The 14,395-nt window shown below is 36.4% G+C and overlaps 1 protein-coding gene across 1 annotated transcript in view; it reads left to right on the top strand.

Moving 5' to 3' along the window:
* Nucleotides 1-11,028, top strand: part of TMEM47 (transmembrane protein 47) — a 30,720-nt gene extending 19,692 nt beyond the window's left edge. The window contains exon 3 of the mRNA XM_043571061.1: nt 7,654-11,028. Coding sequence (XP_043426996.1) covers nt 7,654-7,832 — 179 coding nt within the window. The 3' untranslated portion in view covers nt 7,833-11,028. The remainder of the gene's footprint in view (nt 1-7,653) is intronic.
* Nucleotides 11,029-14,395: the final 3,367 nt, after the last annotated feature.

Below are 14,395 nucleotides of genomic sequence, written 5' to 3'. Positions count from 1 at the left end.
ACAACGAGGTGGTTAATAGATAGTTGAATCAATGATGGAAAGATGACTAAGGCGTGTGGCTTATAATTTGACAGGGAAAACAGGCATGTAAACAAGCTAACTATAATCCAATTTTTCTTAAACCATTTCTCTCTCTGAAGTTTATGAAGCAGTAAAATTCATGTGAGCACAAAGCTCAGACCAAAAAGAGGTCGAAAAAGTAATAGTTATAAAAATTATTTTTTCTTTTATTCATGTTTTCATTCATTTATTTAACAAATATATGTTGAGCACCTATAGTATGTAACTGTACTACTTTGGTGTTAGATTATGTACTCCAAGGGTATTTACTAAAAGCTGATGATTAAATCTCATAAAGGTTTTTCATCTTCCCTTTTTCTCTGAAGTCCTTAATTTAGGGTGGGCTTGTTACCTGCCTGAATAGTTGCTAGAATTGCTGAGAGATAGTCATCACTGAGCCCATCTCAAACAGTGTCCCAGGGTGCCTGGGTAGCTCAGTTGGTTAAGTGTCCGACTCTTGATTTCTGCTCAGGTCATGATCTCATTGTCAGGCTCTGTGCTGACTTCTCAGAGCCTGCTTGGCATTATTTCTCTCCCTCTCTTTCTCTCTCTGCCCCTCCACCCTGCTCTCAAAATAAATAAACATTAAAAAATAAAATAAAACATTGTCCCATGTTCCACAACTCCCTCACTGGTCCTAGAAGTCTAGACTTCAGAATAAGATATCTGTAATAACAATGCTGGCAATACTAATGAATTGAGCACCTACCATGTGTTGCACTGCTAGACATTCAGTATATACTATCTCTCTTATAAGATGAGGTATTTCTTTTCCCCATATTATCAATGAAGAAATACGTTCAGAAAGGTCAAGTAATTCCCCAGAGTTATCCAATAGGTAAGTTGCAGAGCCAGGGTTTCAGTTCAGGGCATCTATCTCAGTTGAAAGTCCACATGGGGGTTCACAAGTCGTCTTTACTTGGTTACATATAACACATAGAAAAAGAAGTGCAGAATCAGCCTTGAATTTTGAATGCAGCTGCCAACTGTGCACTGCAGTTGGAGTCCATCCTGTTATTCCTGTTACTCCATCTCTTGGGGGGCAACACCCAAAGGAGTAAGCAATGGGAGATGTCATAAAGTCCACAACTTGATCAGTGCAACATGACTCAATCAGAGCACATCATGAAAGTGTGCAAGTTTCCAATACAGATGACTGTAGCCCGCTTCTTATTGTGTAACTGACAATGATCAGTGGGATATGATGGGATTATGATAACTGGCATCTAGTTCTCACTAAACATTTAGTGAAATTAAAGGAGTTGCATCATTCTGTGTCCTCCTCTTTTATTGTCTGGTTTTGCAGATCTTTTTTATTCCCCAGGGGGACTTAGGATGATTATTTCCATTTTTCAAAGGCCTTTAGTACAAGTTGAGAATTCTCAGTCTTATAATTCAGATTTAAAATTTTTTTTTTCAACGTTTATTTATTTTTGGGACAGAGAGAGACAGAGCATGAACGGGCGAGGGGCAGAGAGAGAGGGAGACACAGAATCGGAAACAGGCTCCAGGCTCCGAGCCATCAGCCCAGAGCCCGACGCGGGGCTCGAACTCACGGACCGCGAGATCGTGACCTGGCTGAAGTCGGACGCTTAACGGACTGCGCCACCCAGGCGCCCCAATAATTCAGATTTTAAATAACGGAATCCCCACTAATTTTATTAATGATATTTCCTTTCTGTTTTATGTGCAAAAAGCCTTCTGCAATTAAGTGTTTATACAGAATAGTGATTTCCCCCCTCCCCAGGGTCCTGTAACTGCTTTCCACCTCTGAGCTATATCTGATGAGAGGCTTGTGTTTTGCAGCCCTCCTCACCATCCTGTCACACGTATGAGGTGGCTGAAAGTATTTTCAGTCTAGATTTTGGCAGAAAAATCAGTGTCCAGTTTAGATTTCAAACTAAAAAGGAATTCTACTCACAGATCTTTATCAGTATGAAACTACTCTCTGGCTAGAACATTTTATAGTATCAGTGCAGTAATTAATTTCATATGTACTACAACTCTCAGTAGTTACAGATGAAATTTCAAAAGGAAAAGGAGACGACTTCATATTAACCCTTTATGGGCAAATGTTTCATTCTCCAAAATGCCATTTTCTTTTTGTAAGTTCGGTATTTAGGGACTTGGCTGGTAAGTCCTATCAATTCTGTCTCTAAATTATCTTCTAATTCTATAGTTTCTTTTATGTACCACAACTGCTGCCTTAGTTGAGGGTATAACTCTTCCTCATGTAGAACATCTCAGTTCCCAAATTTGAACTTACCCTACTTTATTTTTCAAATTTTAATATCCAACTTAAAATGTGTACATGACTTTCCTTCATTTCCCTTTCCTAGAATCCAGTTATTGAGTTTATCTTTTATCGTCTTTTCTTCCCATTCTCTGACCTGTGTCCATGTGTTGACCAGCCTCCTAAGTGCCTTCCTTCTCCAGTCTTCTTCAGTTTATAGTCTATCTTGCACACAAACGCATGAGGTGTAGTTCTCAAATACAAATCTGGCCTTGTCGCTTCTCCCTTTGGCTTCCCCAGAGGCAGAACCTAAGACAAGAAGACAGTGCAAACACTTAATCTGGGAGGTAAAAGAAGGGAACAGAAGGTGAGACAGTGAAGGGAAGGGAGCCAGTAAAGAGTACATTATCAAACCAGTTGTTGCTGTACACAGCTGGAGCTTCTCTTGGAAAAATTCTGGAAACCAATTTTACAACAGACACCTCAGAGTTATTTCATTGGAAGGACTAGGGAACTGGGGTATTTAGAAACCAAATTCTGAGAGTCATGGGTAAGGGCTAAGGTGATGCTGGGGAGACAGCAGTGTTAATTTCTCAGAGCACCAGGCTACAATCAGGCAAAGTAGCTTTAGTGGCCAGAGGAAAAGTGAGGCCAAGAAGGGCAGGTGGTGCTCACAGCTGGAAGTCGGGCTGACATGCACCCGGGTGATGAAGATGAAAGTCTATGGGTAGGGTGCTGACAGCATCTACAATTAACCTCTGAGGGGCGCCTGGATGGCTCAGTCATTTAAGTGTATGACTTAGGCTTAGGTCAGGATCTCATGGTTCTTGAGTTCAAGCCTGTCATGGGCTCTCTGTTGTCCTTTTCCCACTCTGCCCCTCCCCTACTCTCTTTCTCAGAAATAATCAAACATTTAAAAAATACTTTATTAGAGGGGTGCCTGGGTGGCTCAGTTGGTTAAGCATCCGACTTCAGCCCAGGTCATGATCTCACAGTTTGTGAGTTCGAGCCCCACATAGGCTCTGTGCTGACAGTTCATTCTGGAGCCTGTTTCCCATTCTGTGTCTCCCTCTCTCTCTCTGCCCCTCCCCCACTCACGCTCGCTCTCTCTCTCTCTCTCTCTCTCTCTCTCTCTCTCTCAAAAATAAACATTGAAAAAAAATTTAAAAATACTTTACTAGAAAAAAATAAAAATAATCTCTGAGATGTCTCCCTATAGAATCCAATCTGTTATTTTTATGACACACTAAGCCTTTTAGAGTCTGAACCAAACATTTCTATGTGAATGTAGCCTTTATTCCAACCCTGTGACCTTTCTATAGGTACATCCTCTTATACTGCTAAGCTTTGTACAAGCTGCTGCTTTTTCCTAGAGGTCTTTTCATCTTTGTCTGCTGACCAAGTCCCATCCAGTTCAAATGGTGTTTCCTCTCGGAAGCTTTCCCTTCTTTCTCCAGGCAAAAATGGTGTCTGGAATATTGAGTTCAGTAAACATGGAATGAATGGATAAGTGAACATGCCTCTACTATTAGTGTTGAATACATTCGTTTATAATTACCTGTGTGTCTGTTTCCACCATAGAGCATGAAATATGACTGGTCAAGGGCCATGTTCTATCTGTCTTACCCCTTTCACCTACTACACAGTGAACATCCAATAAATGTTTGTTGAAATATCCCATTAAAAGAAAATATTGAATATTTCAATACTGAATGTTTTCTGTTTCAATATTGAAACACTAAAAAATATCCCCTTAAAGAAAACTAGACATAAGACAAAATTAGTACCTCTAAGTTCTTGTCATGCTTCTAGCCACCAATTTCATGCTTAGTAATTTTGTTGCCTCTTTTCAAACAAGTGGAGAGAGGTATAAAATGAACTTCACATTCCCTTCAAATTCTAAAATGCTCCACAACTTTACTCATGTTGCGTCTGACATAGAGCATAGAGAATACCACATACAATGCCTATTATGTTTCATTGATTGGTGGTAAAGTAGAAATATCAGTATGATGATATTTTCTTGAGTCCTGAACTCTTCAGGTTTGTTTTTTGTTTTTGTATTCTTTTTTTTTTCCACAGCATCTACAAAAGGCAAGGAGGCATTTTTACCTGTGTATGTGTATTTTTATTAGATGGAGAAAGTTATTTACAAATGCAGGCTTATGTATTTTTTTTCCCTCAGTTTTGCTATTACATGCATTTCAGTGATTCTAAAGAGAGAAAAATAATTCAGAGGCATAAAACATTTTAGGGTAATTTTCATCTGGCTACAACACAATAAAGTTTTATCTCTAAGAAAGCTGCTCAGGAGAATATGCCAGTGGAGCCTAATGCAGTTGTATTTCCACTTTTCCACTGGAGGGAAATTATATCATTGTATTATACCATGGAGGCCAAATACTTGCTAAATAAAACACATTGAAATGAATATTAAAAGCAGTCTAGGTAAACAACTCACCCTAGAGACTGGCTGTCTCACAAAAGAACCCATAGAGCCCTTCTAGAATAGAATTCAGATCAGTTATTGCTTCTGTGTTCAAACTCCTTTAGCAGCTGTCCATCACACTTAGAATAAAATCTAGACCCCTGCCCACAGTTCACAGGGCCATTCCTGAATGGGCCTCTGGCTCTCTTTTCCGTCTCCTCTCCTACCAGTCGCCACCGTGTTCTCTGTCCTGTGACCACAGCATCCTTACTGATGCTCCACTGCAACCAGCATGCACCTGCGTCACGGGTTTTATGCTACCTGTGCCATCTATCCGGATTGCTCACTCCTCACTATAGTGGCCTGCACCCCTAACTTCATTCAGGACTGTGTTCAAATGACTCCTCCCTAAAGAGGCTTTCTTCAGCTTTTGATCTGAAAGAGCAGCCTGTATCCCTCGATCTTGTTTTTTTGCTTTCTTGTATTATCATGTCTGCCATATCCTGTACTTACTTAACTAATGGGGGTAGCAACTTTTGTTTTCAGTGCTTTAAACTGTATCACTTTAGAAACATTCAAACATTCTTATTGAATGAATGAATTTGTTGAATGAGTAAATGAATTACTATTCCTAATTCACTTATATTTCAGTCACATCCTGGCAGGATCAGGCATCCTTTGACTAGCAACCAGAGTAGAGAAACCTGAGGAGAAATGCCTTTTTTAAAAAACTTAGTAACTTTGGAATTTGTTTTCTGTAGTTCATGGTTGATAGGAATTGACTTCTTGTTCTTTTTAAGACATTTAAAACATGAAAGCACTCTTTCCCTCACAAAGACACAGAGCCTGCTGAATTTTTTAAAATTAGCACATATTTACACATATTTAGCACTTAGTGGCTGTAAGTAGAGGAAGTGTGGGTTATATAATGGGTTGTCAGTTGTCCTAACATGGACTTAAAATCTTTTCTGAGATTTTTAAACTATAAACAAGGTGTGGTTTCCATTTTGGATGTCAAGAGATTCTCCTTTTATACGGACCTACTTGTCCATCCACTCTCCATGGTGTGGAAGTGTGGTAGGCCACTGCCGATATGGAGCAGTGTTGAGTTACATGGCAAAAAAGTTTCAAATTCTTATACCCAGCTCCAGAAAGGTTACTTGACCCCCTAGTCAGAGCCTTAGAGAAAGTAATGATTGTGTGGAATCATGCTCTCAGGGGTTTTCTGGAGTTCATCAGCTTTATACTAGAAATAGAGGACCATTAATGTAGACTTGCTAGGAACATTAATCATATTGGTAATAAAGATCTTTTATAGGTTCTGAGAATTGATGAGCATAGACTTTAAAACGCAAAAGTCCAGCTTAATTAAACACACTATCCATCCTATTGCTTTTTAAAAAATTTAATAGTGTATCTTTTTTACTATATCAAATTTTATTCTTGTCTCAATTGTTCACATTTTTGTTGTACTTTTGGAATTTACAGCATCTTTAAGGTGACTTAAATAATAATCATTTTAACCAAACATTTATTTTATGTAGCAGGGTGGCAAACTTTGTTTTATAAAGGGCAAGATAGTAAGTACTTTGGGCTTTGTGAGCCACATGGTTTCTATTGCAGCCACTCAACTCTGCTATTGTAGTGCGGACAATACATAAATGAATGAGCCTGGCTGTGTTCCGGTAAAAGTTTTTTTCAGAAACAGCAAACCAGATTTGGTAGTTTGCCAAGCCCTGTCACATATTACATAGTACCCCAGATTTTTTTAAAGATTGTAACTTGAGGGTGGAAGCTGTCATATGATAGAGAATGAGGCAGACACATCCCATAAATGATAGTTAAGTTGATTTAAATACAATAGAAATTATATAATATTTGATCCCACATGAAGTTATGATTTTGAGTGGAAGACATCATCTCTTGTGTAATCCCATGTCTCCCATATAGAAATAGCCACAGGATAAATACCACTTTAATTTTAGATATATTAAAAAACACCCTTGCCTTTCCGGATTATTTGGTTTGTTTTATTTTATTAGGTATGACTCATCACAGTTTCTCTTTAGCCCTGACTGACAGCCAACTAAATTAAGATTTAGCTAAGAACTAAGAGCTAAGTTTTGTGCTCTACTGTAGTAGCCATCATTAGTTTATGTTTTCAGTACCATCATCTCCCAGGCCTTCATTGATTTCATTCTGTTTTGAAAGTAGGTGAAGAATGAATATATAGATGTCATCTGTTATATCTCATGCAAAGGTATTATTAAATGTCACTTCTTGAAAAAAGATGACTTTTGAGCCCCTTTTTAAAGATGAGAGGAAAAGGATGGAAATAGTTTTTGAACAGAGGAATATAAGACATCCACAGTAGGAGTTGCTGGAATGGTCAGCTCAGTTACATGGTATTGAGAATCAGCAGCAAGAAATAGCATGTCTTGAATCACAGGTTGACCAGTTTCATCAGTACAAATGAGTTCAAATTCCTCAACTCCTCAAGAGCTTAAATAAATCACAGGCATTTTAGCTGGCATTTGGGGTCACTGTTCTTGGGGAGCTATTTACAGGTTTTGTATAGTGGAACAGTTTAGTGTATGGGACTACTGTATGCCATAACAGTGATAATTATACATGTATGTTTGTAAAGTGCGAATCACTACTTTGTATGCTCAAATAATTATATTGCACTAATTATTTCATCAAATACTATTATACTGAGGTACTAATTATTAAGAGTAATTGCTACTATATTGTGAAACAGTGTTAAAAATTGTTAATGTTTTGAGGTGTGCCATCTGGAAATAAGCAGTGTTTCAAATTTTTTGGCTTTTATGTTTGATTAGAAAGTAATTCTCATATGTATATTTATATGTTATATCATTTTATTTTCTACAAATAACATTTTTCTAATTTTGATTTGCTTTCCTTTCAGTTGTTTTACAGGTTTGCAGCCTGGTCCTTTACCCAATCAAGTTCATTGAAACTGTGAGCTTGAAAATTTACCATGAGTTCAATTGGGGTTATGGCCTGGCATGGGGTGCAACTATATTTTCGTTTGGGGGTGCCATCCTTTATTGCCTGAACCCTAAGAACTATGAAGACTACTACTAGAACCGACAGTCTCAGATTTTCAAAACAACCAACTATCCAACAAAAGGATTACGTCTGTATCTTTTCTAACTCACTGTTTTCTAAAACACTTGTGGAGCATCAAACAGTTTGCTCATTTGATTTAATATCTTTTGCCTTTTGGCTATCAACACTGTAACCAGCTTTTACATTCATTTTAGGGACCTGCACAAATTAAGAGAGCTGATTAGACATAGGCAAATGCTGCAAACTTGCAATATGTTCATGTCATTTTTCTTGACAAGTGAAGGGTCTGTATGACAGCAACCATTGTGAGAAGCTAGTTGGAATGAGAAATACCTGAATCTCCTATTGCCTGCAGGGGAACAGCTGGCAAAAGCAACATTTAGAAGTTCCTTTGCTCTGACAAGGATTCCTCTGTTGGAGTCCTTTATCACCTGCTTACCCCGCCCAATGACTACATTGGCCATTGGTTATTTGCTTGAATGAGCTTTTGAAAAGTGAACTGCCCTTCAGCACTTAATGGGAGTTCTGAATGTAATTGGTTAATGGTACAACTTCCACCTTTAAGAATACTCTATTTTAATGCGAGGCAATGCTTTGGCAATCAGCAGCTCCCCGTGAAGGGAGTCAAGACTTGGAGACACGTGCTTTTCATTATGTGGTTAGAAATTGTGCCTCATCCATATCTAGAATGAGGAAAATTGGGAGTCTTTACTTTCCCTGGGACAACTAGAAAGAAATATGCATGAGTTGCTTTTGTCCTAAGTACCCTTTATGTCATTTACCAAACATGACAGCAAATAATTGTGCGTATGTAACAAGCTTAAATATTTTTATAAAGGTGAACCATTAGTATAAATGGTAATAAGTTGTTCCCTGGCCCTATACATGCATTTGCCTATTACACGTAAAAGTAATATTTGCTCTAGTGAAGTGATTTGAACACTAACCTTGTACACGTTAAGAGGCTTAGATTGGTATTCACACTTACTTACTGTACAAAAGTACATATACCTTAAAGCTTTTGCTCTATGTTCTCTACTGTTTCACTGGAAAGTTTTAATAGAATTGTATAAGAAGAAAAACTGAAATGGTGTTACTCTGAAAATTCATGATTCTTCTGTAAGCACTGTAGTTCAAAAGAGTAGCAATTAGAATGATCGTTTTGTTAAAAATTCAGTAAAATAGAAGGCTGCTTTTTTCAAGTACGTTAAATGTCTTTATTAAAAAAATAAAAGAATAGCGATAGATTTCTATAGATGTCTAACTGTCTCAGTAGAGGAGTAGAATTCATCTGGTTATCACCTGGTCCTCTGGAGTTAACTAATGGGCTAACTGATTTGTGTACACAATTATGATGGATTTATGTCAAAGGAATCATTTGTTGGCTGTTCAAATGGAAGGAAATATCAGTAATAGGGAATGAGTTTGCAACTAATCTCACCCTGCAAACTTGTGTTAATCCTGTTGAATATACAAATTTGGATAGTTTAATTATAAACATATTTTTATATCAAATATACAGTTCTAATATGAAAGTTATAAATAGTTATTTTTGTTAACAAAAACACTAAAACAGTATGTTCTGGTTTTGGCCCTTTTGCAGAAGGAAGCATTGGAAAAATCATTTAAAACGTACTTATGTTCTATTGTATTGCAAAATCCGTTAAGAGCAGGACCACATCAATAGTATTTAATAATTTGCTTTACCTCCCAAAGCAGAGTTCTGCCTTCAGTTTGTCTTAAGAACTGTTGCCAAAACAACAGAAAAAAAAACTATTTTATTATTCAAATGCTTAAAAAAACCCCTTATCTTGTGACTTTTCTATAGAATCACAAAGTAAATATCAAGAACCAGGCTTAATCTTATTTTAGCAATGACAGACAAAAGGAATTAAATGCATCCTAGAGAGAAACCTTTATTAAAGTATATGATTCTCTATAGAATCATGAGAAACTATGGGTAGAAATTTTGCAGAAAGATATTAGTATTATAGAATCTTTTGAAGCAATTTTCTTGAGAAATAATAAAATCTGGGCCAGTCTTGCAGTTAATTGCATATTGTCAGGGCAGCATGAGAAATACGGTATTTGTCGAATGGGGATTTCATCTCCTACACCCTCTCTATTGTGAGAGAGTCTCTTTATTCCTGAATAATGGAAGAACAGTACTTTGGTGCTGACATCAATGAGGCACTTTTCTTGGTTCTAGTAGAGGATGCGGTGTGCTGTTAGACCAATATCACATCTCCAGTCTTAGCAAGTTTTCATTGTCTGTCAATATGACAGGCTGGAAAATGACAGAATACGTTATAGGCTTAAGGCACACGTATTTGCAGTTCACTGAAAAGTAGATTTCTTATATGACTTTTTCCCCCTTCCCTGTGAAGAGCCCTATGCTATATTTCTACTGTCACTAATATTTAAAAGTATTTCATTGCTAACAGGCTCAGTACAACATGAAAGGTGTTGATCATCCAAAATACTGTTTTGTCTATCAGAATAAACACAAGTGAATTTTCACCTACATTATGTCGTTGCAGCTTTAGGTTTGTTTGATGTTTTCTTACAAGCAAAACTGTTAACTACAAATCCATTGTTTATCTTAGATATATACACATACACACATAGAGCATAAAGTACTCAGCAGGGCTAGTTATTTGGATTTCTTGCACAACTATTTAGCTTTTTGTAAGTTCAACATGTAAATTTTAAAAGACAAATATAGAGAGACCTATGTGTTTGAAATATAAATGATATATATGGATTAGCATGTACCTGTATATTATTAAACATGCAATGAACTGACTGGTAAGTGACGTCTAATTGTATGGCTAGCAATGTAATTTATTCAGACTGTATTTTTGTACAGAGCAGCGCACACTAACCTATGCCTCTGTGTCCTCTTTAATGCCTAAAACTGTGCCTAGAAATTTCATCTGTCTTAATAAAATTATACTTCATGCTGTTGATGCTATAGTTTCTCTACTGCTGTTCTATATTTATTATTTTTAAATATATGACATGTTTACTACTTAAATATGAATCCATGGTATTCTGGTTATTTTTTCTAACAGTCCTCTGGGGGAAACCTGTTTATCACTCCAGTGGTTTTGAGTTTGCAGTTTCACGAATGGTTCTTCATTTCATGGTTTTTGTAGCTGACATGAAGTTATCTATGTGGAAAAAATAAAAATAAAAGTGGTTTCACTGATGTGGTGTGACCTGTGTCTTCTCTATTGTGTAGACCCATTAACAGGTTCCTAAATTACATGTCTTCAGTTCACATTTTCCTTTATAATATATACTTTTTCAAAAACAGAACATAATATGACATGTTTATTTATGTAAGACTTTTTAAAACTAGTTGTTTTCATATTCTCTCCCAAGATTCTTTTCTGTCCTCTGCAGGTGAGTTATATGAACAATAAAAGAAAGAATGTTGACTTGAAACTTTGTTTTGAAATGCACTGGGAGGAGATAACAGAGTAGGCTATCCTTTTTCTGCCTCTACTGACACAGTTAGAAACAGGAGTAGCAAGGGGTTGATAATTCTATTTTGGGTTTTGTTTCATTTTCAGCATTTGCAATGTATGTTAAAACAGCCTTTCCTGCACTATTTCTAATTTTTAATTAGAGAAGCACTTTGAATTTTCAGTGCACATGCACATGTGTATGTGAAGGAGTTCATAAAGTCAAAATTTTGCATCAGCTTTACATATAAATGGTGAGTGTGCTTGGAAAGAAATTTAAATTAAGTGATAAAATTCACTTGTATGATTGCCAGAAATTTTTCTTGAGGATAGAAATAGAACCACATATAATTGAATAAACTTTCTTGTGTTGATAAAATCAGTTTGAACATGAATTACATATATTTGTTAGGATATCCTTTCATGTGTCATATGAACCCTTAAATTTTGAAAGGTTCTCAGTATTTTTTCCTGCCAAAAAATATTGTAAATCATCTGCGAGCCTATGCTATATTTAATATCAAACTTCCAAAACTACACATATTTAACAACTATAAATTCTAACATTTTCACAAATTTTCTATCATCTTGGAAATTTGCCTTTCAATGGCCTTATTCTAATTTGATGGAGTAGCATCATTCATTTGATGGATTAAAATTTCAATATAAATTATTTTCATTTGTATACAGAATTCTCCTGAGCAAAACATGTTTACAAACATGTCCTGCCTGGTAATTATCCATGACCCACTTTCTCTGAATTTGGAAGACATGGAGACATAACTTCATTCCGATTTGACAAGGGAATATCCTTTGCCTTCAGGGATTTCATTGTGTACATGAAACAGGAAAGTAATTTCAATTTGCTTTGCCATAATGGCCATATAGCCTGTTAGCAGTTTCTTTTATTAAATCAGGCCCATCCTGTGTCAACACGGTGTCCCATTTTGAAGGTTTTCAAGTCATTCAGGTTAGAAAATAAATTGGTAGTTAAATTACTTCCTATTCTGTAGAATGATCCACCAAATACCTGGATTTCTGGTTTACCAAATTCTCATGACCTTCTGCTAACAGCTTTTCAGGAGTGCATTCGTAAATGAGATTAAAAGAGCAAATAAAAATTAGAATTATGTGCTTAGCATTTTCACAGGAAGCTCTAACTTATTGAATAACATCTATGTCAACTATTGGAACATGGTATCATAGCTACTTAATGCCAAAGTTAAAATCACACTAAGTAACAAAATGCCACCTAACAAAATGCCAACAATTTTTCTTGCATGAGTTAGGTCTTCAGACTGGGAAGTCCTCAGATTTTGAACAACTGAATGTTGCTATGAAGAGAGAGTCCATATATCTATACTTGGAAAATCTGTTTTCAAAGAGTCACCAGCTGGGTGACTCATACATTTATATTCCAGCAGTAAGTCTAATGGTTCCAAAGTATAACTAAGAGAACAGGAGCTGAACTGTTCAAGTGGGAAGAATAATATGTGGTGTTTCTAAGCCAAGATTAACAGCACACAAAGAATGGTGTTCTTTATAAAACTAAAGCCGTGTTGAGTGGTTCACCAGAGAAACTCAGTTTTGGCAAGCAATGACTTCCAAGTTGAATGACTTCATAGGAATAATGATTATAAAAGAAACTTGGAACAGGTACGTGGAAAATCATGTCATCAAACCAGCAAAAACCTTGAATACTTCCATTTCTGCATGTGACAAGAATTAATGAAGAAAATAGTATCTAAACATATATATACTAATTATATATTGTATATAATTACACATTACATAGATGTGATGATGGTACTTAAGAGTGCCCCTTGGTTGCTTTGAATTTATCATTATAAAGGTAAAATAAGAAATATCACACAGCCTATTTAATTTTTTTATGAAAATGTGGTTCACAAGAAGAGTTCAAAGATATTGTTTCAAGTCTGAACAGACTTAAGATTATTATGAATGGGGAGTTAAATTTTTAAGGGTTAAATGGAGAAGAAACACTACTTTGCTGGTCTTTGGTACCATATGTTAACTGAAAAGACATAATGCGCTCATGCTTGGCAACCTCTCCTAGACAAACTTCTATATCAAAGTGTTTTTGGAAAGTAAGTCCCCCTTTGTGGCCATATCACTGCTCACTGGTAGTGTGGCAACTCCTGACATCAAGAACAAGTTTTCCAATTTTTAATATTTAGGTGATTCTTCTTAAACATTATCTAGCTATTGCAAGTATGTTAAGTATTTGCATAGTGATGTGTCTGAAAGAAGCAAAGTGAGAAATTGCAATTGTTGGGAAGGGAAATTTTCCTCTACCATTCAAGGTTTGTCCCCCGCCCCGCCTGGTCTTAAGAATTAAATTGACATGAGACAGATAAACAGGAGAAAATCAAATTTCATTACGTACATATGGGGACTCTAAAAGACTGACACCAGAGGCAGTCAGGCAATTGAGGCTTATATGCCCTTGAGAGCTAAGGAAAAGTGGGTAGGGGTCTGGGGATACAAAGGGAAGGAAGGAAGTTCACAGGAAAATGAGAAAGTAAATGGTAAACAAATATTTGCTGAGCCATCCAGAAACAATGGGACAATCTGATCAAACAGGACTTGCTATGGTTTCTCCCTGTCCACCACACCTAGTTCATATTATACTGTAGTTATGTATGGGGACAGCTCTCTCCTGAAGCATATCCTCTAAATCCTTTTAGGCAGTTATGGGGGAGTCAAAGAAGAAAACAACTTGAGTGTTCTATTTCTTAAAAACAATGAGCCTAAAGTAATCCACATGCCAAAAGACACATTTTGGGGTGGGAAATTTTGCTTCCCTAAATGATAAAACTTTTAACATTCATGATCATGAAAATTATGTTTCTCATTCAACTGTGAATGCTGTTCACTGTTGGAACAACTTTGGCATAAATTTGACATAATATAGAAATCCTTATGTATTTCACATAAAATTTCCAGTTAAATTTTCTGAAGACCTTGATATTTTTAAATGCTGCTTAATGAAGCAGAATTTCGGGAAATCTATTCTCAGAATATTTCTGTGCAAACCTTAATATTTAGCACATACCCTTCTAGCCAATTTTCAAGATATGGAATACT

This window comes from Prionailurus bengalensis, chromosome X (genome assembly GCF_016509475.1).
Source record: "Prionailurus bengalensis isolate Pbe53 chromosome X, Fcat_Pben_1.1_paternal_pri, whole genome shotgun sequence".
NCBI classification, from domain to species: domain Eukaryota; kingdom Metazoa; phylum Chordata; class Mammalia; order Carnivora; family Felidae; genus Prionailurus; species Prionailurus bengalensis.
This window is presented reverse-complemented; position numbering and strand designations above follow the sequence as displayed.